This window comes from Notolabrus celidotus, chromosome 12 (genome assembly GCF_009762535.1).
Source record: "Notolabrus celidotus isolate fNotCel1 chromosome 12, fNotCel1.pri, whole genome shotgun sequence".
Lineage (NCBI taxonomy): Eukaryota > Metazoa > Chordata > Actinopteri > Labriformes > Labridae > Notolabrus > Notolabrus celidotus.
Window position 1 is genome coordinate 3487054 of NC_048283.1, and position 23809 is coordinate 3510862.

General features: G+C 40.6%; 1 protein-coding gene and 1 long non-coding RNA gene across 2 annotated transcripts in view; one reads left to right on the forward strand and one right to left on the reverse strand.

Moving 5' to 3' along the window:
* The window catches only part of dpy19l1l (dpy-19-like 1, like (H. sapiens)), a 50160-nt gene that overhangs the window by 18731 nt on the left and 7620 nt on the right, over window positions 1–23809 (reverse strand). The window contains exons 5-9 of the mRNA XM_034698700.1: window positions 22151–22271; window positions 14127–14220; window positions 13859–13916; window positions 9290–9381; window positions 3354–3453 (exon numbers count right to left, since the gene is read on the reverse strand). Of these exons, the coding sequence (XP_034554591.1) occupies window positions 3354–3453; window positions 9290–9381; window positions 13859–13916; window positions 14127–14220; window positions 22151–22271 (465 nt within the window). The remainder of the gene's footprint in view (window positions 1–3353; window positions 3454–9289; window positions 9382–13858; window positions 13917–14126; window positions 14221–22150; window positions 22272–23809) is intronic.
* LOC117823494 lies at window positions 5305–22334 on the forward strand. Its single transcript, XR_004633417.1, has 4 exons — window positions 5305–5437; window positions 19396–19456; window positions 20706–20841; window positions 22118–22334. It is a non-coding gene; the product is annotated as an uncharacterized LOC117823494 (long non-coding RNA).

A 23809-nucleotide genomic window follows, 5' to 3' on the forward strand; every position in this document is an offset into this window, starting at 1 on the left:
TAAAAGAGATCGGCACAAAGGAGTTTTTAAAGTGATTCAGTTTACATTTGGGGACTCTGTACCTTCTTTCAGACGGTAAAAGTTCATACTCAGAGTAAAGGATGTGCAATGGATCTGAAAGTACTCTCTGAGCCTGCTCAAGAACAGACAGCTCATAAATGGCCTGTAGGGAAGGGTTGCCAGTCTTTCCTATGACGTTCGTGGCAGTCTGCACCAGGGGAGAGAGTTTGGTTTTCAGCTGAACAGACAGGTTACCATAATAATACTCTCCAGTACAGCCTGATAAAACAAAAACATTGCCTGTTGATTAACCCAAAACACCCTGAGCCGACGTAAAAAATACAATCTTTGGGGACAGATTTTATATAGTTCTTTTGCGCTGACAGCACCAACTCTATATTCCAACTAAATGCAGTTCAGCTTTTTAAGTGCTTCACGTCCTCAGTGTGATTGACATTGGATGTCCAGATGTTTGTGGTGAAGCTTATATGAGTAGCATTAGTGAGGAAACTCTCAACTTGACTGCAGACAAAGCTTTGCAGTTCAGGTAAGGCTACACCTGAGATGTAACACCAGGTAGGTGAAGCCTAGTGAGGCTGTGAGTACATCATTAGCTTGCAGAAGCCCACACTCAGAGACTTGTTTCTGGGATCAATGAACTGAATGATGTTTTTTAAACTCCTTTACCTTTGAGTGGTCTCTGCTTTATGTCTAATGCTTTTTATTTTTATTTTTTAATCTGTGTTTAGTTTTGACTAACCAACACAAACTTCAAAATGTAACCTGTACTTTTGAAAAGTAAGAACTTTTCTATATTCATTATTATAATGACTGATTACAATGAACCCTGCAGAGAGGAACAACAGCACACAGGACATTAAAATCATTTGACTGATTGTGTGATTCTAAAACGTTTAGACCTGGAGAGCTTTTAGTAAATCCATCCAGCATGAGGAGTGAGCGGTGTGGGTGTATTTACAGTACTTGGCCTCTCTATGTGTCACGCCTACAGTGATTGAGTCGAACCAGTTCAATTATCAGCTTGAAAACATAAAACAAAGACATAATCGTGGTTAAATAAAACAAAAAACAGTGCTCAGAAAGTGGCCGTGCCCTGAGGGGGCTGGCAGCAGTGTGGGCTAACACTGTTGCTGCACACAGATGCTGGCAGAGGAGAAGTGTGTGTTCTGAAGTCGTGATTTAAACTGCAGCTCTTCAGTCTGACAGATTCATGCTTTTTTGTTATTATTTATTCATGCGATGAAGCTCTGCTTGTGTTGAAGCAATGAAGAGTTTGTTCCCTAAAAGCAGTCTCATCGTTTGTTTGGAACTGGTTCAGTTTTGCAGCATCAGACCTCAAAGACATCACAAACTGTGAAGTCTGTTTAAAAGGCTGTTGCTGCTAAAAGCAGCAGCACGACCAATTTATTTCAATATCTTAAACAGAGGCATGCAGCAGAGTGAGAGGAATGTGTCTCACTATGAGACGCACAGGACCACTACAGCCCACAAACACCTGCTAAAGGCTGATTTATACTTCTGCGTCACCCCTACGCTGCAGGAGCTGACGCGGACATGAGCACCACATACTTGTGCGTCGATGTGTCCGTGTCGCGCAGCAATTCTCTGCTGAAACACTTGAGGGCAGTGTGGTCTCTCTGATAGCCGGTCGTCTGTTTCCGGCCCCATTACGATCTCTGTTTACTTTTCCACAGTGATTCAGAGCGTGTTATGTTAATCTACAGCTGATACATGTTGCTGTTTATCATACAGACATGATTACATGAAGAATAGAGAGGAGGAGATGAAATACACGGCCGATGAGCGGGCATCCCAGAAGTGCTGTAAATGCAGGAAATACAATGCTGCCGAGCCGACCAATCAAAGGGCTTGTGGTCTGCGTCGGCTCTACGGGTAGTTACATTTTGGAGGAGGTGCACGTCAGCTACGTGCGTAGGCCTCTGCATAGGTACGGGAGCTACGCAGACTTCCGGCGTAGGCTACGCCGTCGATTCGACGCAGAAGTATAAATCAGCCTTAAGAAGCAGCTAACATTAGTGGAATCACTTTCCCATTTCATCAAGTATGACCATAGACTGTAAATAAAATGGACGTCATCTCGCTCGGCTCGAAGTGAGGCTGCAACAAAAACTGCTGCCCCTAGTGGCTGGCTGCAGTATAGGTAAAACAATCTGTCTCCCCCATTCATTTAAATGGGGCTGCGGTCAAACTTTAAAAAATAAATACACATCGTACGAATGTTTCTCACATCCGTATGCTGTGGTGATTTGTACTGAGGAGGCAGCAGTAGCTCAGTCCATAGGGACTTGGCTTGGGAACCGAAGGGTCGCCGGTTCGAGTCCCAGTATAGACGAAGTTTGGCAAGTGGACTGGCTGGAGAGGTGCTGGTTTACTTGCCTAGGCACTGCCGAGGTGCCCTTGAGCAAGGCACGGAACCCCCAACTGCTCGGGGTGCACTGGTTGATGGCAGCATCCTCACTCTGACATCTCTCCCTAAGCATGTTCATGTGTGCATAATTGTATGTATATACCAAAAAACTGTGTGTAGCATGTCCAAAAAATAGCACGAGTGAAAAAATTGTATTTCCCCCATGGGGATTAATAAAGTACCTTTCTTTCTTCTTCTGACTGTTTTGTGTAGAAGGTCTCTTTTTTCTGAAAGGTTTCTTTTTCGTTCATTATTAGAGTTTAAAAAACAGGGTTTTACATCCGGTTTTACTTTGATTGACAGCTGCCGTAGAGAGAAACTCCGTAGGACCTCAGGACGGTACACTGTAGGGCGGAGCTGTTACCGTGGAAACACACTACTGCGCAGACTCTGGCTGCAGAAAATTTACAAGATGTCAGCTCTCTGAAACGGGACATTTTGGCTTAAAAACCGTACAATGGGAAAAGGCGGAGCGACGCTGTCCATTATATATACAGTCTATGAGTATGACAAGAAACAAACCCAGACACTAGAGAGCTGGAGGGATGTTGTTTCTTTCCACTACGACAGACATGAGGTCCAGTTGAACTATAAAGCTTTATATGAGTTTGTCAGAGTATTTTATCAACAATGATTGGGCTCTGGGAAGTGTCTGCCTTCAGACTTTCTTCCGATAGCCACAGAGGTCAGCTAATCGCTTCAGGCTAGTCATTGCTTTGCCATTTGTTTATCTTTTTTCAACAAGGAAAAGAAAAATCTATTAAAACTTGTTTCTTTGCAAACCTAGACATCTCCTGCACCTCCTCTCTCCAGTGAAGTCTCTATTTTCTCCCTAATCTCTCAGCCCACTGCGCTTTCTTCCCACATTCTCTCTCTTTCCCCGTTTCTCTCGCTCTCTGTTTACCTGAGTGAGCAGCACAAACTGGGCAAACTGCCAAGGCAGCATGAAGCACAAATTGGAGATGCCCAGGGCGACCATGGCTGTCCTGCTCGGGTTCCGTGTCCTGTGGAGAGATGAGAAACGGAGAGAGAGAGAGAGAGAGTAGAGGGGAATAAAAAGACATATAGAGGTGAGAGCGTGTGGGTGTCGAGGAGATAACAGAAGATGCATTAAGACGGATGAGAAAACACACACATACACAGTCACACTCTTTCAATTTCACACCAAGTGTACTACAAAGACCTGGGTTTATACCGAGCCTGCCTCGGGAAACACGACACAGAGTTCATTCTGCATTTAAAGGCAAAGTCATTTTACTTGTTGCTCTTACCCAACAAAGCCGAGACCACCTTAATACGCAGTAAGAACATTTCTGATGGTGTGGAAAGTCAATTGAAAGAACTTTGTGTAATTGCTATTCTTATTCTTCAGAAATTCTTGTAAGATTATTTTCAGGTTGAAGTTAAATAGTCAGCTGGAGGATCTGAGCCACTGCAGTGCAGACTCAGCCTTGATGCATGGGGTGCAACATGTTCAAAGACAGATAACACGCACAGGGGGAAAACAGCTTTTTGATCATGTTTGACTTTGTTCAGTTCACACACTTCACAAGGTGACACAACCTGAGGAGAACCAGGGTCCAGTTGTTCATAGCTAGACTACATTGGATCCAAGTGCCAAATTTTCATGACTAACATACCAGGTTGGCAGTGCTCTACATACTGTTTTCTATTTTATTGCACTTCTTGTAAAGCGTCTTTGAGTACCTAGAAAGGCACGATATAAGTCTCATCAATTATTATTACATACTCCATTTTGCCCACAGGGGGCGCCAAAATCCACACAGTATTAAAGTTCCTCACAGCCGCTTTAAAGTAAATAATCTGGTTTTGATATTAACAAATAATTGTGTCTTTATTGATGCAGACAGAGTCCAGTGATTTTTTCAACATCTCTTTTATTTACTATGTGGTAATCAGCCAGGGGAGGGGCTGAATGCTCCCTTTCTCAGCAGCAGAGGAGTGCTGGTTTTCTGGGGGGGATGGGTGTGGATTAGCAGATGAGAGTGAGAGAGGTGATCAGATGATTACGGACACCTGTGGCCCGTGTGTGGAAAGAAGGAGAACAAAGAGGAGACATTTTTGGCAGAGAAGGAGTGTGGATAAAAAGAAAGAAATAAGGAAGTTGGAGAAGTCAACTGGAGCGGGCTGAGAGGTAAGCAGCCTTCTTTAGCTCTGGAAACTCCTCACCTGATTGGGACTTCACTTAGATGAACGCTTTTTGATATTTGGCACTTCCATCCCCATTCCTCCCCTTCATCAGGACCATGCTCCTGAACTCGAACCCTGCACTCAACCCTAAGGAACAGGCTGGTGGTCCGCCTTTCAGATGATTTCAATCACTACTGGCCCCCCAAACCGCAAGTCCTGCTCACTTTCTCCCTCTGCTCTCTCTCTCTTCACATCCCTACACCCATACAATAACAAGCCTGCATAATAGAGAGTTTTAATTTCCTGACAATGGGTTTCTTTTTTGTTCAAAACTATTTTGGGACCTTGAAATCTTTATTTAACCTGTTTTGGACTATTTCTTTTGTCCTAAATTTAAGTTAATACTGATTTATTATAAAGGAACTCTTTATGAACTTTCTTTTGTAGCGTGGTTTTTGTTCTGTTTTATTGACTGTCCCTGACCTTTGGTTTTTTCCAAAGACGAACTTGGTGGACGGTCTGGCGCCCAATCAAAAACTTCAGGCACCTCTACACGATTTATTAGAAGTGTGAGCACAGTAAAATAATGCAAGATGCAATGTTTACAATATTCCACTGTGCTCAATAAAAAAGTTCTCAAGCTGCAGTCCAGAGTGTGTGAATGAAGTGCAGTAGCTCCGCTCCCTCGCTCAAAGTCACTTCAGGCTCCTCTGCCAGAATTTGCTCTGCGCCAAACTCCGATTTCAAGCTGCTCCATTTCAATTGCTCACAGCTACACTTCAAAAAAGGAAGAGCTCTGTTGTATTTCAGCATACCAAATCATCATCAGTGTAAAAGGTTAGTGCTCTTGATATGTCTTTGCTCTCCAAAGTGACTCATGAATGGCATTATTGATCCTGCAGCAGCTGAATATTTTAACACTGTGGGGGTGGATTTTCTTCAAATTCACTGTGTGTGCAGTATGATGAGTTACAGCGGAGCTATACGAGAAGCAGGTACTAAAGGCGTTTTTCAACCGCAGGAACTTTACCCTGGAACTACGTGCGTTTCAACCGGTGGACCCAGGGTCTAAATTTAGTTCAGGGGTAGATCATCTCCCCTCTAAAAAGCCCCTGCCATGGGGGTAGTACTCAGGGGGCAGGGCCTGCAATGCTCAACGTGTCTGATTGGTAGATTAATCGCAGTGTTTTTATTCCGCCCGCCGTCCACAATAACATCACACATCTGTGATTCACTTGATTTCTCTTTCTTTCATTAGTTTTTATTTGTTCTATCTTTTTTGTATGTGTGTGTACTTTTCAAAAGAAGAAGCTGTGATTCTCTTGATTTAGCAGCTTGTAACAGTAGTCTTCTCTCAGCCCCACCGCGAATGCGTCTCTCCCGGTGTTACGCTTTGAAAAGTGACCCTGAAAACTGGAGACCTTCAGCTGAATGTGTCAGTGTTTGTGTTGATTCATTCATTGCTTTTTCCATGTTTTTAACTGCAGGCAAAAAATATTCACTTTTTTTCATGTTTTTCTGCTTTTGGAGCACAATTTCAAGTTTGAGGAACATTTATTTTTTCGACAGGGTCAACTTTTTTTGTCAACTTTTTTTTTTGTCATATTTTTTTGTCAAAATTTGTATCCATTTTTTTTTGTCAATTTTATTTTGTTTTGAAAAAAAAAAAATTTTCAAAAAAAAATTGTCATTTTTTTTTTTCAATTTTTTTGTCAACTTTTTTTTTCAATTTTTTTCAATTTTTTTTTCAATTTTTTTTGTCAACTTTTTTTTAATTTTTTTTTATCAAATTTGTTTTTCAAAATGTATTTTTTCAAAAAAAAAATTCAGCCAATCACAATGATTGTTTTTCCATCTGAGATTCACTTGATTGCTCTTTCTTTCATTAGTTTTTATTTGTTCTATCTTTTTTGTATGCGTGTGTACTTTTCAAAAGAAGAAGCTGTGATTCTCTTGATTTAGCAGCTTGTAACAGTAGTCTTCTCTCAGCCCCACCGTAAGTGCCTCTCTCCCGGTGTTACGCTTTGAAAAGTGACCCTGTAAACTGGAGACCTTCAGCTGAACGTGTCAGTGTTTGTGTTGATTCATTCATTGCTTTTTCCATGTTTTTAACCGCAGGCAAAAAATATTCACTTTTGTTCATGTTTTTCTGCTTTTGGAGCACAATTTCAAGTTTGAGGAACATTTATTTTTTCGACAGGGTCAACTTTTTTTGTCAACTTTTTTTTTGTCATATTTTTTTGTCAAAATTTGTATCCATTTTTTTTTGTCAATTTTATTTTGTTTTGAAAAAAAAAAAAATTTCAAAAAAAAATTGTCATTTTTTTTTTCAATTTTTTTGTCAACTTTTTTTGTAATTTTTTTTTATCAAATTTGTTTTTCAAAATGTATTTTTTCAAAAAAAAAATTCAGCCAATCACATTGATTGTTTTTCCATCTGAGATTCACTTGATTTCTCTTTCTTTCATTAGTTTTTATTTGTTCTATCTTTTTTGTATGTGTGTGTACTTTTCAAAAGAAGAAGCTGTGATTCTCTTGATTTAGCAGCTTGTAACAGTAGTCTTCTCTCAGCCCCACCGTAAGTGCCTCTCTCCCGGTGTTACGCTTTGAAAAGTGACCCTGTAAACTGGAGACCTTCAGCTGAACGTGTCAGTGTTTGTGTTGATTCATTCATTGCTTTTTCCATGTTTTTAACTGCAGGCAAAAAATATTCACTTTTTTTCATGTTTTTCTGCTTTTGGAGCACAATTTCAAGTTTGAGGAACATTTATTTTTTCGACAGGGTCAACTTTTTTTGTCAACTTTTTTTTTTGTCATATTTTTTTGTCAAAATTTGTATCCATTTTTTTTTGTCAATTTTATTTTGTTTTGAAAAAAAAAAAAAATTCAAAAAAAAATTGTCATTTTTTTTTTTCAATTTTTTTGTCAACTTTTTTTTTCAATTTTTTTCAATTTTTTTTTCAATTTTTTTTGTCAACTTTTTTGTAATTTTTTTTTATCAAATTTGTTTTTCAAAATGTATTTTTTCAAAAAAAAAAATCAGCCAATCACAATGATTGTTTTTCCATCTGAGATTCACTTGATTGCTCTTTCTTTCATTAGTTTTTATTTGTTCTATCTTTTTTGTATGCGTGTGTACTTTTCAAAAGAAGAAGCTGTGATTCTCTTGATTTAGCAGCTTGTAACAGTAGTCTTCTCTCAGCCCCACCGTAAGTGCCTCTCTCCCGGTGTTACGCTTTGAAAAGTGACCCTGTAAACTGGAGACCTTCAGCTGAACGTGTCAGTGTTTGTGTTGATTCATTCATTGCTTTTTCCATGTTTTTAACCGCAGGCAAAAAATATTCACTTTTGTTCATGTTTTTCTGCTTTTGGAGCACAATTCCAAGTTTGAGGAACATTTATTTTTTCGACAGGGTCAACTTTTTTTTGTCAACTTTTTTTTTGTCATATTTTTTTGTCAATTTTATTTTGTTTTGAAAAAAAAAAATTTCCAAAAAAAATTGTCAAATTTTTTTTTTCAATTTTTTTGTCAACATTTTTTTTTTTTTTAATTTAAAAAAAAAAAATTCAATTTTTTTCAATTTTTTTTTCAAATTTTTTTGTCGATTTTTTTTGTAATTTTTTTTTATCAAATTTGTTTTTCAAAATGTATTTTTTCAACAAAAAAATTCAGCCAATCACATTGATTGTTTTTCCATCTGAGATTCACTTGATTTCTCTTTCTTTCATTAGTTTTTATTTGTTCTATCTTTTTTGTATGTGTGTGTACTTTTCAAAAGAAGAAGCTGTGATTCTCTTGATTTAGCAGCTTGTAACAGTAGTCTTCTCTCAGCCCACCGTAAGTGCCTCTCTCCCGGTGTTACGGTTTTAAAAGTGACCCTGTAAACTGGAGACCTTCAGCTGAACGTGTCAGTGTTTGTGGAGTTTACACAGCTGTTGAAACACAGAGGGAGTTCCTGGGAATGCAAACTAGTTTAGTTTTTGTTAAGATTTCAAAATATCCTCATCAGATATTTAATGATCGTCTAAAGACGTTTATGAGGGATGCATCCGGCTGGGAGTCTCCAGTTAACAGGGTCGCTGTTTAAACCAAAACACCAGCCAATCTCTGCCACAGCTTTTTGAGTTCAAAAGGATTTTAAAGCTGTGTTGAACAGCTTTGCTACTCGCGCTTATCTCATCTCACGTGTTGATTCAGTGAATCCATCTGTGATGAAATATAGCACTATCTAAAACAGAGCCAGCTGAGTCTCTTCATGCTAACAGGCTAACTGTTGTGTTAGTCATAATGATACCTGCCTATCCGTCTGCTTCTATGCTGTCATCTGTGATGAATGGCATTCGTCTTTGTTTTACTGCCCTCTACTGGTCTGGTGGTGTAGTGCATTTACTTTTTTTTTCTCCACACGTCACTGGCCTGATTTACACAATCTACCCGGGACATCAGCTCGCGGTCGAAACGCAGACAACAATGGGGGCACAGGAACCTTTTAGTTCAGGGGAAAGTAGTTCTGGGGGCTAAAAGACCCCCGAACTCTTGGTCGAAATGCATCTCAAGCTGAAGACTCAAATAGACAGATCATCTCTGAGATCCATCCTTTACCCCTTATGAGCTCTATCGTAGGCTTAATGTGATATTTACATGACATTTTGTTGTTTAACGTCCGCCTCGACTGATGGAGAGTTTACCTCAGGATGATGGTGAGAAGGAGCATCTGCAGGACTAAGAAGGGGTAGGCAAAGCTCTCCCTCAGGGGTGGAGTCCACATCACTCGAGTGCTCTGTTTACGGCACAAAAAACAAACACCAACACTTTAAAATCCCAGTGGACAAAAAACAAGCATTAGAGCAAAGAACAGACCTGACAAAATCAAATCACATAAACAAATACAGTTATTATATACTGTATTGATAAAACATAGGTGTGGGAGGGGAGGCTGTGTATCCTGGCTTCATCTGTTCCTTCAGAGAGAGTCTTCTTAAAGACCGGGCAAATACTCACTGAGAGGAGAAATCGGATCAGCCAATCCAAGCTGAGGCATCTGATTTTTCTCAATGCCAACCTGAGGACATTAATAATGTTTGCTTGAGTTTGGTTCTGGTTCCGTTTGCTTGAGTTTGGTTCTGGTTCTGTTTGCTTGAGTTGGTTCTGTTTCTGTTTACCTGAGTTGTTTCTGGTTCCGTTTGATTGAGTTTGGTTCTGGTTTTGGTTCAGTTTGCTTAAGTTCGGTTCTGGTTCGGTTCTGGTTCTGTTCTGGTATGGTTCTGGTTCGGTTCTGATTCGGTTCTGGTATGGCTCTGGTTCGGTTCCGGTTCAGTTCCGGTTCGGTTCTGGTTCGGGTCTGGTTCGGTTCTGGTTTGGTTCTGGTTCAAGTCTGGTACGGTTCTGGTTCGGTTCGGGTTCGGTTCGGTTCTGGTTCGGTTCTGGTTCGGTTCCGTTTCGGTTCTGGTTCAGTTCTGGTAGGGTTCTGGTTCGGTTCTGGTTCTGTTCTTGTTGAGTTTGATTCTGCTTCTGTTTGCATGAGTTTGGTTCTGGTTCTGTATGCTTAAGTTTAGTTCTGGTTCTAAACCTAACCCTAACCCTAATCACAACCCTAACCCTAACCCTAATCATAACCCTAATCACAACCCTAACCCTAACCCTAACCCTAATCACAACCCAAACCCTAATCACAACCCTAACCCTAACCCCAACCCTAACCCTAACCCTAACCCTAATCACAACCCTAACCCCAACCCTAACCCTAACCCTAATCACAACCCTAACCCTAACCCCAACCCTAACCCTAGCCCTAATCACAACCCTAACCACAACCTTAACCCTAATCACAACCCTAACCCTAATCACAACCCTAACCCTAACCCCAACCCTAGCCCTAATCACAACCCTAACCCTAACCCCAACCCTAACCCTAACCCTAATCACAACCCTAATCACAACCCTAACCCTAACCCTAACCCCAACCCTAACCCTAGCCCTAATCACAACCATAACCCTAATCACAACCTTAACCCTAATCACAACCTTAACCCTAATCACAACCTTAACCCTAATCACAACCTTAACCCTAATCACAACCCTAACCCTAATCACAACCCTAACCCTAACCCCAACCCTAATCACAACCCTAACAGGACCCCCCCCCCCCCTTCCCCTGGTTCTCTGTTTCCTGTCAGCATCACATTTATGATGGTTTGTAAAAAAGGGGAACCTCACTCTGTCACCTTACACAACGAGCACAACTCTGTACTCAAAAGCTTCACATGTGTGTTTGTCACCTCAGCTATGACTTCCTTTCCTACATTGCTAACAGTATTTTTGACTTCAGTCCAGTTCTGTGAGCGAGTGCTGGTTTTTATTTTAGAAACTTGACCAAGGTGCATCAGTTCTTTTCTCCACCACAGTCTCTCTGCCTGATCCCCTGAGAGACTTTTGAAAGTTTGTGTGACTTTAATTTGTGACTTACCTGCATTACTGTTCATTTGTTTACTTTTGACACAAGTAGCATTGAAGTTGGAGCTGAACTTTCTCTTGTATTGTCGTATCTTCAGAGTTGGGATGTCAACAATTAATCGAGTATCGATTAATTACAGATACGGATACACACCGATCAGCTGTTTGGATCAACAAGCACGTAGCAGGATCAAGTAGCGGTAGCGGTCTTTAGAGTGAATTAAACTCACTTTTCTGCACATTTAAAAGATGGGACGTACCTGTCTTTATCCCGGCTGTTCAAACAAGCAAACCTCCTGTAAGGCAGGGAACTCTGGATGATAAGTGATGCAGACTGGAGCCGTATGTGAGCCGCTGGTATCCTCTGATTCAGAAAGGTCCTGAAGTATTGTTGCCACTAAGTCCCTCTCCTGACAGCAGAAGCTCTCTTTGGTTTCGTTGGCATGGGCTCACAGTTTACACACCGGCACCACCAGGTAATGTGGGATCTCTCCTGCTCACTCGTTAGCACAGAACTTTCTCCCCTCTCTTCTTCGTTGGTACGTTGGGTCGCCATCTGGAGTTCTTCCTCTGTAAACTCTGGTTCATAGAGGGATCCTCTTGTGTCCATAGAAAACAGCATGTCATCGTCGCTGTCAGAATCACTCATTTTTGCAGTTTGTAGTTTTTGTTCCTGAAAGCGTCTTCTAAAAATGCTACATGCTTGTTGATCCAAACAGCTGATCAGTGTGTATCCGTGCTCATGCAGTGGAAGAACACCGGTCTGTGAGGTGCGTCTAAAAATAGTGCCAAAACTGACGGCAAACTGAATAGCTCCAATTTTTCTACTGGTGCATGCATTTGCACTGTGATGCAAGTCCTCTGGGAATTTTCTCATTAAAGGAGAAGAGCTCACCGGCACTCATTGTGGCTAGCAGGAGCAATAGTGTACTGTAACTCATACGACCCCACTCCAAAGAAACTGAAATATCCCTTTAAGTGGGCGGGTGGTGTAGTGAGGTGAATGGAAGAAGACCTGAGAGTGTGGCTGGGTGTGTTGATGTGGAGAAGTTCAGAGAGGTATGGAGGAGCGAGGTTATGGAGGGCCTTAAAGCTGGGGTTGGTAGTCTCGGAAAACTAGCATGAATTTGAATGTAGCATGTCTTCAGGACTCCGTCTAACCCCTCCCCTCCTCCCCTCAGAGCTCCTCCAAAACGACGCCCCCCCCCCGCTCACATGCACGAGTGCTGCTGATTTGCGACCATATGATGGTGACTGATTCAAAACCGGTCCTCACCAAAACATTATCATAGTGAAAGTTAAAAACACAAACAAACATGGCTGCTGTTAGCATTCACAACTATCATGCTAGCATTATCAAGTTGTACTGGTGACACGATATCAGGAGAAAAGTTATAACACATATATAATACTGTAACAGCTCTACTGTTTGTTAAACGTGTTCAGTGTAGATGTTCTTAATTCCTACAGTGTTGACGGTCAGTGAAGGCATCAGGAGAGGTGTAGCGTGTGTGAGCGGGAGAGAGGAGAGACAAGAGGAGAAGTTCTTCATTCATTCGAACATTGATTGTTGTTTTGTTGGTTGGCGTGATCACGGCCGACAGTGACCGGTTATTAAAGATCAACGTGTTCGCGACTCGGCTTGTCATCCCTACAGCGTCCGGATGGACGCTGCAGTACATCTACATTTTCTGTAGGACTTACTAGATGTCATTAATTCTTTTGCTTGTCAGAGCCCCGTGGTGAGAGCTTTTTAGACTCTGATCTGGACTACAGTCCTGAGCAAAGCACCTCATCGGGTCAGAGGGGACAGGCCCGAAGTTGAGCGAGAGGGGCAGCCAGTAGAGTCAGGGGAAGCAGAGGCAGGGGACGGGGACTAGGAGTGCAGGATGGGGAAATGTACGCGCAGGAGGCGGTCAGAGCGGCAGGACAGGATTTGATTGGTTTAAAATTTGGGGACCCAAAAAAGGCTGATTGGTTGGTGTTTTCCCAGGTTTACTCCAGCTGTAGATAGCAGCTTTTTTCACTCTTTTTTAAGAACACATTATGTATTGATTGCCATCAGGACATAAAGATCATTTTAACCAGTATAACAAAAAGTGTATCTAAATCTGATTACCAACCCCAGTTTTAAAGGTGAGGAGCAGAATCTTGAAATTGATGCGCGTTTTAACCGGTAACCAGCAAAGAGTTTTAGCTGCTCTGGAACCGGTTTCCAAGGGCCGGGGAGCCGGCCCTGATACTGCCTCGGTCGAAAAGAAGTATTAGATTAATTCTGTGACATTGCTTGGTTTTACACACTGCAAATCAATATTCTGCCTCGCAGCACTCAGACTAAAATGTCTTCTTCTAACCGCTCTAAACGGGCAAAATCAACAAGGCTCCTCAGAGGACAATCGGCTGCTGCAGTTAAAGGTAAGAAAAAGACAGGAAGACAAGAAATCCTGTTAAAAGGACTGAGAACTATTTGTGTGTGTGTGTGAGTGTGTGTGTATATGTGACTGAAATGCAGCCATATTGATCCTCAAACATAGAGTCTTCCTATTTGTTGTGAATGAAAATGGAGAAGAGAGAGAGGAGGTGGGTGGAGGGACTAAGCTTTGAATGCCAGCCAAAACCGTCTCTAAGCTCCTTTGAGGGGCTGAAATGAGTCCCTATTAACCACCCTCTGCTTTTCCGAGAGCCTTTTTTTCTATTTGGAGTTTTACACATACCAGAAGCTTACACCCAGAGAGACTCACACAGGATCATAGTACTCAGCAACAGACGCGAGCTCACTGAGTGATAGTAAAGGCAGCACTCACCTCGCCGTGATTGAAAGCGAAGCACACCGCGGTAACGAGGCCGCCCAGCCAACTGTCGCTGTGGAGGAAGAATGAAGAGGACAGGGGAGAGAGGGGGGGGGGCAGGGACACAAGATGAGAGAGGTGTAGAGCTTAAGACTCAGACACAACACATTAAATCTGATGTTTCAAATCCATATTTCAGAAACTGCAAAGCTGTGTTCCTGTCTGACAGCTGAGTGATGACAATGAGCACAGAGGACAGAGCCAGGAGAAGGTTTACAGGTACCTGAGGTAGAAGCCATAAATGACGAACAGGCTCATCATCGCTCCGTTCAGCAGGAACACACAGGTCACGTAGAAGTACGCCGGGTCCCCCATCCCTTATGTGCATGGAAGACATATCCAGAGAGACACAGAGAAGAAGTCAAGAGTTACTCCAGAAGACAAGCAGTGAGGAGATGGATCCTAAATCCACTGAGCTCCTTTAACAATGGAGAAAACATGCTGCTCAACTTTCCTATTCCTTGTAAAACTTTGATTTAACATCTGCTTGGCTCATCTGTTTTTGAAAAGAGCACAAAACTTAAAGGTTATTAAATATATAACAGGGGAAGCTTTGAACTGAGGTACTTCTTCAAAGCAAGATGCAACAGTTTGTATTGTACGAATCAGCTTCAGAGAGGCAACATAAAGGACAAAAGTAACTAAAGTGAGAAGGGGAGAAAGGCCTGGTAGTGAAAGTGTGAGCTTTCTGAAAGTGTTGCTATCCACAGCCTCAAAATAAAAACTGTGAGGCGTGTTCCATTTTCTATGAGACTGGAATAAATGATTAACAGTGTGATGAGATTTCTGGTTGAGGTGATAACCTGTCTCTGGATTTTCCTCTTTTAACATTTTTAATTGAGTTTTCCACAAAGTTCACCATAATACATTTTGTTTGCAGCACACACTGCAGGTAAACCAAAACAAAAACATAGAACAGCTGCTGCAGAATTTTGGTTACAGTATTTAAGGTTACAATGCCCCTCCCAGGCCCCACTCCATCCCTTCAACCCCAAAGCCCAGATCTTACATGTGATTATCTCATGTGTGGTCAATCCAAGATTGCAAAAATGCCAGATATATATATGTTGTGATGAGAAAATATTTTTTCCTTTAAACATTGATTCAACAAAAGTTGAAATTGGAAAAAAAATCGAAATTGAAAAATAATATTAAAATTGAAAAAAATAAGTTTGAAATTGAAATTGAAAAAAAAATTGAAATTGAAAAAAAATTGAAATTGAAAAAAAATTGAAATTGAAAAAAAATTTGAAATTGAAAAAAATAGGTTTGAAATTGAAATTGAAAAAAAAAATGAAATTGAAAAAAATTGACATTGAAAAAAACATTTGAAATTGAAAAAAATAGGTTTGAAATTGAAAAAAAAAATGAAATTGAAAAAAATTGACATTGAAAAAAACATTTAAAATTGAAAAATAAAATTGAAATTGAAAAAAAATGGTTTGAAATTGAAATTGAAAAAAAATTGAAATTGAAAAAAATAAGTTTGAAAATGAAATTGAAAAAAAAATGAAATTGATAAAAATTGACATTGAAAAAAAAAATTGAAATTGAAAAATAAAATTGAAATTGAAAAAAATAAGTTTGAAAATGAAATTGAAAAAAAAATGAAATTGAAAAAGAAAATGAAATTGAAATTGATACAAAAAACAGAAAAATTGTGTGATCCATCCTTCTACTCTGCTATTGTTCATCTCTATTCACAGGTACTTGTAAGCATCATAACATTCCAAAAAGGGGGTCCAAGTCTTACTAAAATTGTGCAAAGAGCCTTTCAAGGTGTATTTTATTTTTTCAAGTTTAAGAAAATGCATGGTGTTTCTAATCCATCTAATGAAGCTGGGAGGTGATTGTGCTTTCCAGGAAAGGCTATTAAGGAGGTGAATGATATTACTGCATGAGCGTTTCCTCTAGGTACAGGGATCTCCTGGCTATATCCAAATAGGGTACACATGGGATTGGGAGTGAGGTCTGTTTGAAACATCTTAATATAGCGTCGTCACTCATTTGCTTGGGCGACTTCAACATGTGTCTGGTGGAATTTGGCCATGAGTCTTACAGATCTAACATCTTGCTCATGTCTTTAATTGTTTTGGTAATTCATACTCAGAGAGTGGAACTGAAGACAACAGATTTAGTTCAACTAAATGACTTTTCTGGTCACGCTTCATCGTGGAAGTCTTCTTAAAAATGGTGATAAGATATTGGCCCATCTCATTCTTGTGAACTCAATATCATCTCCAGAGCTGCACATTTCCTCACACTGCTTCTGTCTTTTTTTTACACTGTTTACATAAGTTGGCATCACACTTACATGAGGAAACGCCCAGAATCAATGTAGGGTATTACTTTTTCAAAAGTTCTGAAACACCTTCTCATTCAAGGGTTTGTATTTATTTTAACTATTTGAAACACTGTAGATTAATACTGAAGACATCAAAACTATGAAAGAACATATGTGGAATTATTTAATTCACAAAAAAAGTGTTAAAGCAGAATATGTTTTATATTTTAGATTCTGTAAAGTAGCCCCCTTTTTTCCTTCATGACAGCTTTGCACACTCTTGGTATTCTCTCAGTCTGCTTCATGAAGTGGTCTCCTGGAATGGTTTCTAATGAACATGAGCCTTGTCGAGAGTTCATTTGTAGAATGACTTGCCTTCTTAATGTGTTTGAGACCATCAGTTGTGTTGTTCAGAGGTAGGGTTAGTACACAATGGATAGTCCTATTTGACTACTGTTGTAATCCAGATTATGGCTAAACCAGATTATTTCATAGTTTTGATGTCTTCAGTATTAATCTACAATGTTGGAAATAATTAAAATAAATAAAAATGAATTAGAAGGTGTGTCCAAACTTTTGACTGGTAGTGTATGTCCTGCAGGTTTCAGATAGGAAACATTTAGCTCAGATGACTCAATCAGAAAAGGATTTATTAACCTGATTAATCCAGCATCTCCCTCAGTCTGTGCCCTCGTGTGTAAAAGCAGGTCTATTGTGAAAACACTTCATACCACGTTCCTAAACTAGCAGGTACCAGAGTGACGAAGCTGTTTTGAGTGTTGATATCACTGAGAGCTGTTTATCACAATGTTATGACAGTAAATCACAAGACAAACACAGAGGCAGCTTGTTCCAACAGCAGCTCAGCGTGAAAAAAAAAAAAAAAACATCCACTAAAGCCACCTCGCTCTCTAACGTCTGTCTGCAGCGTCTCGCAGAAATAATGCAGCGGCTGGCAGTTACAAGAAATGTTCCCATTTTCTGTAAGCTCTTACGCAAGGCGGCTTGCATCAGGTTCATGTAAACAGTGAAAACAGGCAGCGTTCGTCGACCCTGGGGTTCCACGCTCCACTAATGACACTGACAGGAACACACAGAAGACTGCGGCTCCACAAAGGAAAGCCGACAACAGATTCCACTTGTTTACTGTCAGCAGATTTACCCTGTGAGGAAACGTTTACAAATAGAACAGAAAAGAGTTTGTTAGAATAAGCTGAGAGGATTTTTCTCTCCCTTCACGTCGACGTGATGTTAATCATGTTTCAGCTGCTGGGTTCTACCTGTGGTTTGACAGATTTGTCTCCCTGCTGTTTAGGTTTTTGCTCAATGCTTGACTGGATGTTATGAGCCTGGCTTGCTAGTTTCATTTATTGTTTCCTGTCTTTTAATATGATTATAGCACTGAAAGAGTCTGTAGATGAATAGATTGTAACAGCATCTTGAGATTAAGCAAACAGAGCAGGTGTAGACCGTACTCTATGTTAAATTATCAACAGAGACCCAACACCAAGACAGGATACCACTCAGTCTGATCTCATCTTAATCCACCATGAGCATTGCACCTCGCAAGTTACAGCAGTGAGGACAATCTTCCTTTAACAGGCAGAAACCTCGAGCAGGACCAGACTCATGTTAGACACACATCTGCTGAGACCGAAGATAAACTCATCTTTTTAAGAAATCAATTACAATTTCAGGTTTACACTAACTCTTGACTGCACCAGTGACTTTCTTGCGTCTCCACTGCTTACATTAGAATCTTACAGATAGAGGAAGTCTCCAAAGAGTCTCGCTTTTAACCGAGTGTTATTCTTATAATAGTTTTATTTCACCTTACTTCTTAGATCTCTACACTGGCTTCCTGTCTGTCAAAGAATAGACTTTGAAATCCTGCTGATGGTTTATAAAGCACTGAATGGTTTAGGCCCAAACCATCTGGACCTCTGAGGTCATCAGGTACTGGTCTGCTTTCAGTCCCGAGAGTCAGAAGGAAACATGGTGAAGCAGCGTTAAGTCATTATGCTCCACATATCTGGAACACACTCCCTGAAAGCTGTAGGTCCGCTCCAACTCTCAACTCTTTTATATCAAAGACTAAGACTTATTTTTTTGCATCTGCCTTCCTATCTCAGCTCATTTTAACTCACTTTAAATTAAAATTTTAATGTAATTTGTGATATATTTCTAATTTTCCTTTTATTTTCTTTTTTTTATTATATTTTTTGCTTTTTTATGCTTGTCTGAATGTTTCCAATGCTTTTAATGTTTTAATGTTAAGCACATTGAGTTGCCCTCTTGTATACAAATAAAGCTGCCTTGCCCTTACTTTATTTATTCATCACCTAGTTCAAAGTTTAGTCACTTTTTTAAGTACAGCATCTTAGTGTCTTTTAATGGTTTAATATTTTAGTGTTTTATTATCTTATTAATTTATTTTATTTTATGGTGAGTTGAATTTCCTGTTGAGTTTTAACATCCTATTTTACCTCCAGTGTTTCCTCATTACTATTAATTAATATGAATTAATTACTACTATTTATTTTTAATTTAATTATCATAATAATAATAATTATTATTATTATTATTGTTGCATATATCATGTTCTTAACCCTAGGATTGTGGGGTGGGTTTGGGGCCTGGGCTGGGGTTGAGATTTGGATTGGGGGGGGGGGGTGTCTTTTTATACATTTTTTGATTTGATTGATTGATTGATTGATGGATTGATTGATTGAGACTTCTGGATAAGACAAATTCCAGCACAGCACCCCCTTCACAGCCACAGTCCTGTGTTTTATTTCATTACTGAAGACACATTTTTATAGGACAGCTTTTATTTATTTTTAACTCTGATTTTAAGGGTCTGTTTTATAAGTCTGTACGGTTAAAAAAAAAGAAAAAGTTATCGCTAAATTTTGCTTTGGATTTCTTCTTGGTTTTGCCCACTGTGAAGCACTTTGTTACCTGTATTGAAAAGTGCTATATAAATAAAGTAATATTATTATGATTATTATTATTATTCCAGTGACTTCTTTTTAATGTGACTTTTTAAAAGTATAAGAAAAAGAAGAACATTTGTAAACTTCAGAGGTGCAGGAGGGTCGATATGGTTTCCTCTGGACGCAGACAGGAAAGCTGTTTCCTCCGACTTCCAGTCTCTATGCCAAGTCACACTCACCAGCTGCTGGTTGTGTTCCTCTTTTTCATTTAGAATCTAATTTCATTCTCAGCAAGAAGGAAAAGAAGTACATCTCCCATCTTTCACTCTTCCTGTAAGTATTACAGTCGTCTGGTGAGTTTAGATGTATATGTTTCTAAAATAAATAAGCAGATGAGTCGATGAAGCATGAGTAATAATCGTGATCTCAATATTGATCAGAATAATAGAGATTGTTATTTGAGCCATGATCGTGAGGACAGACTGGTGAGTCACTGTTTCTATTCCAGGGTTCAGGTATGGTTTCTACATTACAGCACAGACTTAGCTGTAACACATCTGACCGCTTCCCTCAGCTGGGACTAACATTCAGAGGTTTTAACATTTTTGATCCATTACTTATTTTCACTCGGTGGATTGTGATTCATTTAGTCCTTTAAAAAATAAAAAGTAAACTTAAATTCCTAGAAGCAAAGTCCTCCTTGTCAATTATTGAGAGCAGCATCATTTCAAAGCTGATTTTTGCGACCCCTGTAATCCTTCTCTGAGGCACCGACTTTAAAGCCAGACTGGCATTAACTCTCCTACTGCCTCTTTCTCTCTTTTGTAGTCAGTCGTCGTCCTCTTCGGTCTCTTTGTCTCTGGCCTGGTGTCCGTACTGAGAATACAAAGCCTGAGAGAGGATTGGGGAATGTTTGCCTTCAGGGGTTTCAGCCTGAGAGCTGGACTGTAACTTCTCCCAGAGGATTGTACCTGCTCTCAATCCAGAATACATGTTGGAACAACAAGCATTCATAGTGCAGAGTGGAGGATTAAAGTTGAGGTTTTAAAGTTGTTAGGTAAAATAGTTACTGAGTGTTACGTCTGAGCTTTGACCAAAAATACAATTCACCTTCACAAACTCCAAAGTAAATGAAAAAGGGAAAAAAACAACAACAGAGAGCTGAGGGGACCTTGGATCTGAAGTACCTTTAGTTCTGCATGTATCAGGGTCTCTGTCTGCAGCCCTGCTCACTATCATCTGTTAAATACAGTTGCAAGAAAAAGTATGCAACCCCTTTGGAATTACCTGCCATCATATGTTCTCTGATCTTCATCCAAGTCCCAACAATTCAATTGATGGATCGATGGCCTTAAGTTCTCCTGCAAAATATCTTAATAAACTTTGGAATTTATTGTCCGTGGATGATAGCAATCTGTCCAGACCCTGAGGCAGCAGAGAAGCCCCAAACCAGGATGCCCCCTTCACCATACTTCACAGTTAGGATGGGGTTTTGATGTTGGTGTGCTGTGCCTTTATTTCTCCATACATAGTGTTGTGTGTTCCTTCCAAACAACTCAACTTTGGTTTCATCTGTCCACAGAATATTTTGCCAGTAGTGCTGTGGAACATCCAGGTGCTCTTTCGCAAACTTCAAACGTGCAGCAATAAGCAGTGACTTCTTCCATGGTGTCCTCCCATGAACTCAACAGAGATGTTAGCATGTGCCAGAGATTTGTGTAAGTCTTTATCTAACACTCTAGGATTCTTCCTCACATCATTGAGCATTCTGCGCTGTGCTCTTGCAGTCATCTTTACAGGACGGCCACTCCTAGGGAGAGTAGTAACAGAGCTGAGCTGTCTCCATTTATAGATCATTTGTCAGATGTAGATGATGAACATCCAGGCTTTTAGAGATACTCATGTAACCCTTTCCAGCTTCATGCAAGTCAACAATTCTTAATCGTAGGTCTTCTGAGAGCTCTCTTTTTGAGAATAGCAAACTCAATAGCACAGGGCAGCTTTAACCATCCATCCATCCATTATCTTGACCGCTTATCCCGTTAGGGGTCACGGGGGGCTGGAGCCTATCCCAGCTGGCTTCAAGCGGAAGGCAGGGTACACCCTGGACAGGTCGCCAACCTATCACAGGGCTGACACAGAGAGACAGACAACCATTCATGCACACACTCACACCTACGGGCAATTTAGAGTGACCAATCAACCTGAGCATGTTTTTGGATTGTGGGAGGAAGCCGGAGTACCCGGAGAGAACCCACGCATGCACAGGGAGAACATGCAAACTCCACACAGAAAGGCACCCGCCTGGCTGGGGATTTGAACCAGGAACCTTCTAGCTGTGAGGCAACAGCGCTACCCACTGCACCACCGTGCAGCCCTCAGCTTTAACCAACACCACCAATCTCTTCTTATTGATTGGACACCAGATAGGCAGACTTCAGACTCAAATTAGCTCTTACCGAAGTCCTTAGCCGAGGGGTTCACATACTTGTTCCACCTTGCACTGTGAATGTTTACATGGTGTGGTCAATAAAAACATGAACACATATATTTTTTTGTGGTATTAGTTTAAGCAGACTGTGTTTGTCTATTGTTGGAACTTAGATGAAGATTAGATCACATCTTATGACCAATTTATGCAGAAATCCAGGTAACTCCAAAGGGTTCACATACTTTTTCCTGCAACTGTAGTTTGTTGTAGATACAATATTTCATTCCAGGCTTTTCACCCCTTCTTTAATTTCTTCAGTAAACTTGATGCATTTTCTCTGAACTGCCAACTCCACATGCCACTGCTCTGACTTCATCCGACCAAGAGTGAAGAAATGTTGTAGAGAGGTTAATCATCCACTCAATTCAGAGTGAGACTGTGTAGTGTTGTAAAAGCTAACACAGCTTCAGGTCAGGAAAACAAAACGATCTCCCTGTGAAATGTCGTCATCGTTCAGCCTTCTCTCTCTGTGTTTGTTTGTGTTTGTCTGTGTGTATTTGCAGATCAGGCTGGAGCTACACGAGGACAGTCGGTACCTTCACAGCTGTCCACAGGAGTGAGTCCCTCTCCTCTGTTGATGGTCCAACACATCTTTGTAGGGATCCCGAGGTATCCCATCACACCCGTGTACATCCGGTACCAGCTGGCCAGGACCACCTGTGGAGCAGAGACGGATGACAATCAGTGTGAAGCCTCTTTAAACAACATGTTTGAAAGGTCCGTCTGTCTGTCTGTCTGTCTGTTGTCTCTCGGGGGAACAGGACTGAAAGGATTCCTACAGTTGTCCTGGTGAAGCTGGGTATTTTTCAACAAGACAGTGTGAGATGTGTAATCAAGCTTCAACAAGAAACTGAGTGAAAATAAACATCCACCACTATGAAAAAACTCTTATCTTATTTTAAAGGTCAGAGCATTTCACAGGACTGTGTGGGCGTGGCCTAACTCTTTGATTGACAGGTCAATAGAGAGTTCACACCCTGCATGAAATAAAAACTCCAGAATCTGAAAAATGTTCATTTCAAATGGTCTCTGAGTGCTGAGTCACAAACTTATATCATTTATTATAATGTTTTGAGATTTGAGGTTGTGGTTCCCCAAGGTAGGAGACCTTCTCCTCCACACAGACGGCCGCTCCATCTGCCCTTCCTCCAAAAGTTCTCAACTTGGGTGTCATTCTGGACTCCACCCTTCCCCTCCAGGCACACATAAAATCCACCCTAAGAAACAGTCAAAGACTCTGGCCGTCACTCCCAGACCCTGTGGCAGAACCCCAATCAACGCCTTTATCACCTCCTGTCACACTGGAGTCATGTCTCGGGTACCCAGTAAAATCCTGGGCAGCCTCAGGACTCAACTGTTAGGGTTCTGACTCACACCATGCCCTGGCAGCGCATCACCCCCACGCTCCTTCACATTTGCATTCTCCTAATGAAGCTCTGCATTGACTACAGTCTTCCTCCTCATCCACGATCATCTCCATGGTTTCTTCTTATTCATTTATTCTACTTTCTTTCTATTTTATACATTCTTATTTTTTTATTATATACTTGTATTCATTTATGGTTATCTTTTATTAGGGCCCGAGCACCGCTGGTGGCGAAGGCCCTATTGTAACCCTAAGGATTGTTCTTTCTTCCGCCACTTAAAACGCATTTTTGGACCCCTGAAGGTGAATGAAAGCACAGATATTTTTGCACACTCATCGGGCCTGGTGAAAATTGCAAGTTATTATAGGTCTCGCAAAAAAAATCTCAGTAGCGCCCCCTAGAGGTAAAAATAACACCTTATGCATAGAGTTTTTTTGAGCTACATGCATGAAAAGTACTACACATATTCATGGCATCAGGACGCACAAAAAAGGCTCTTGCACCCATATTCGAAACTCAACAGGAAGAGCGCCACCTAGTTTTGAACATGAAAAATGGGGCCAAAATGGGTCCGTGCAAGGGTGCATACTTTTGCTAATTTCTCCTAGAGCTTTTCTCCGATTCAGTCCAAACTAGGCACATTCTATAGTAAACCCATTGACGATTAAAACAAATTAAAGGCATTCCGTTCAGACGAAAATTGTGGGCGTGTCAGACTTTGGGGCGGGGCATAAAAAAAACCGTCTGAAAATTGATTTTTGTGACTTTAAAATGCACGTTATCTCACCTCATCCAACACGGTCATCAGTCCTGGGGAAAATTGCGACA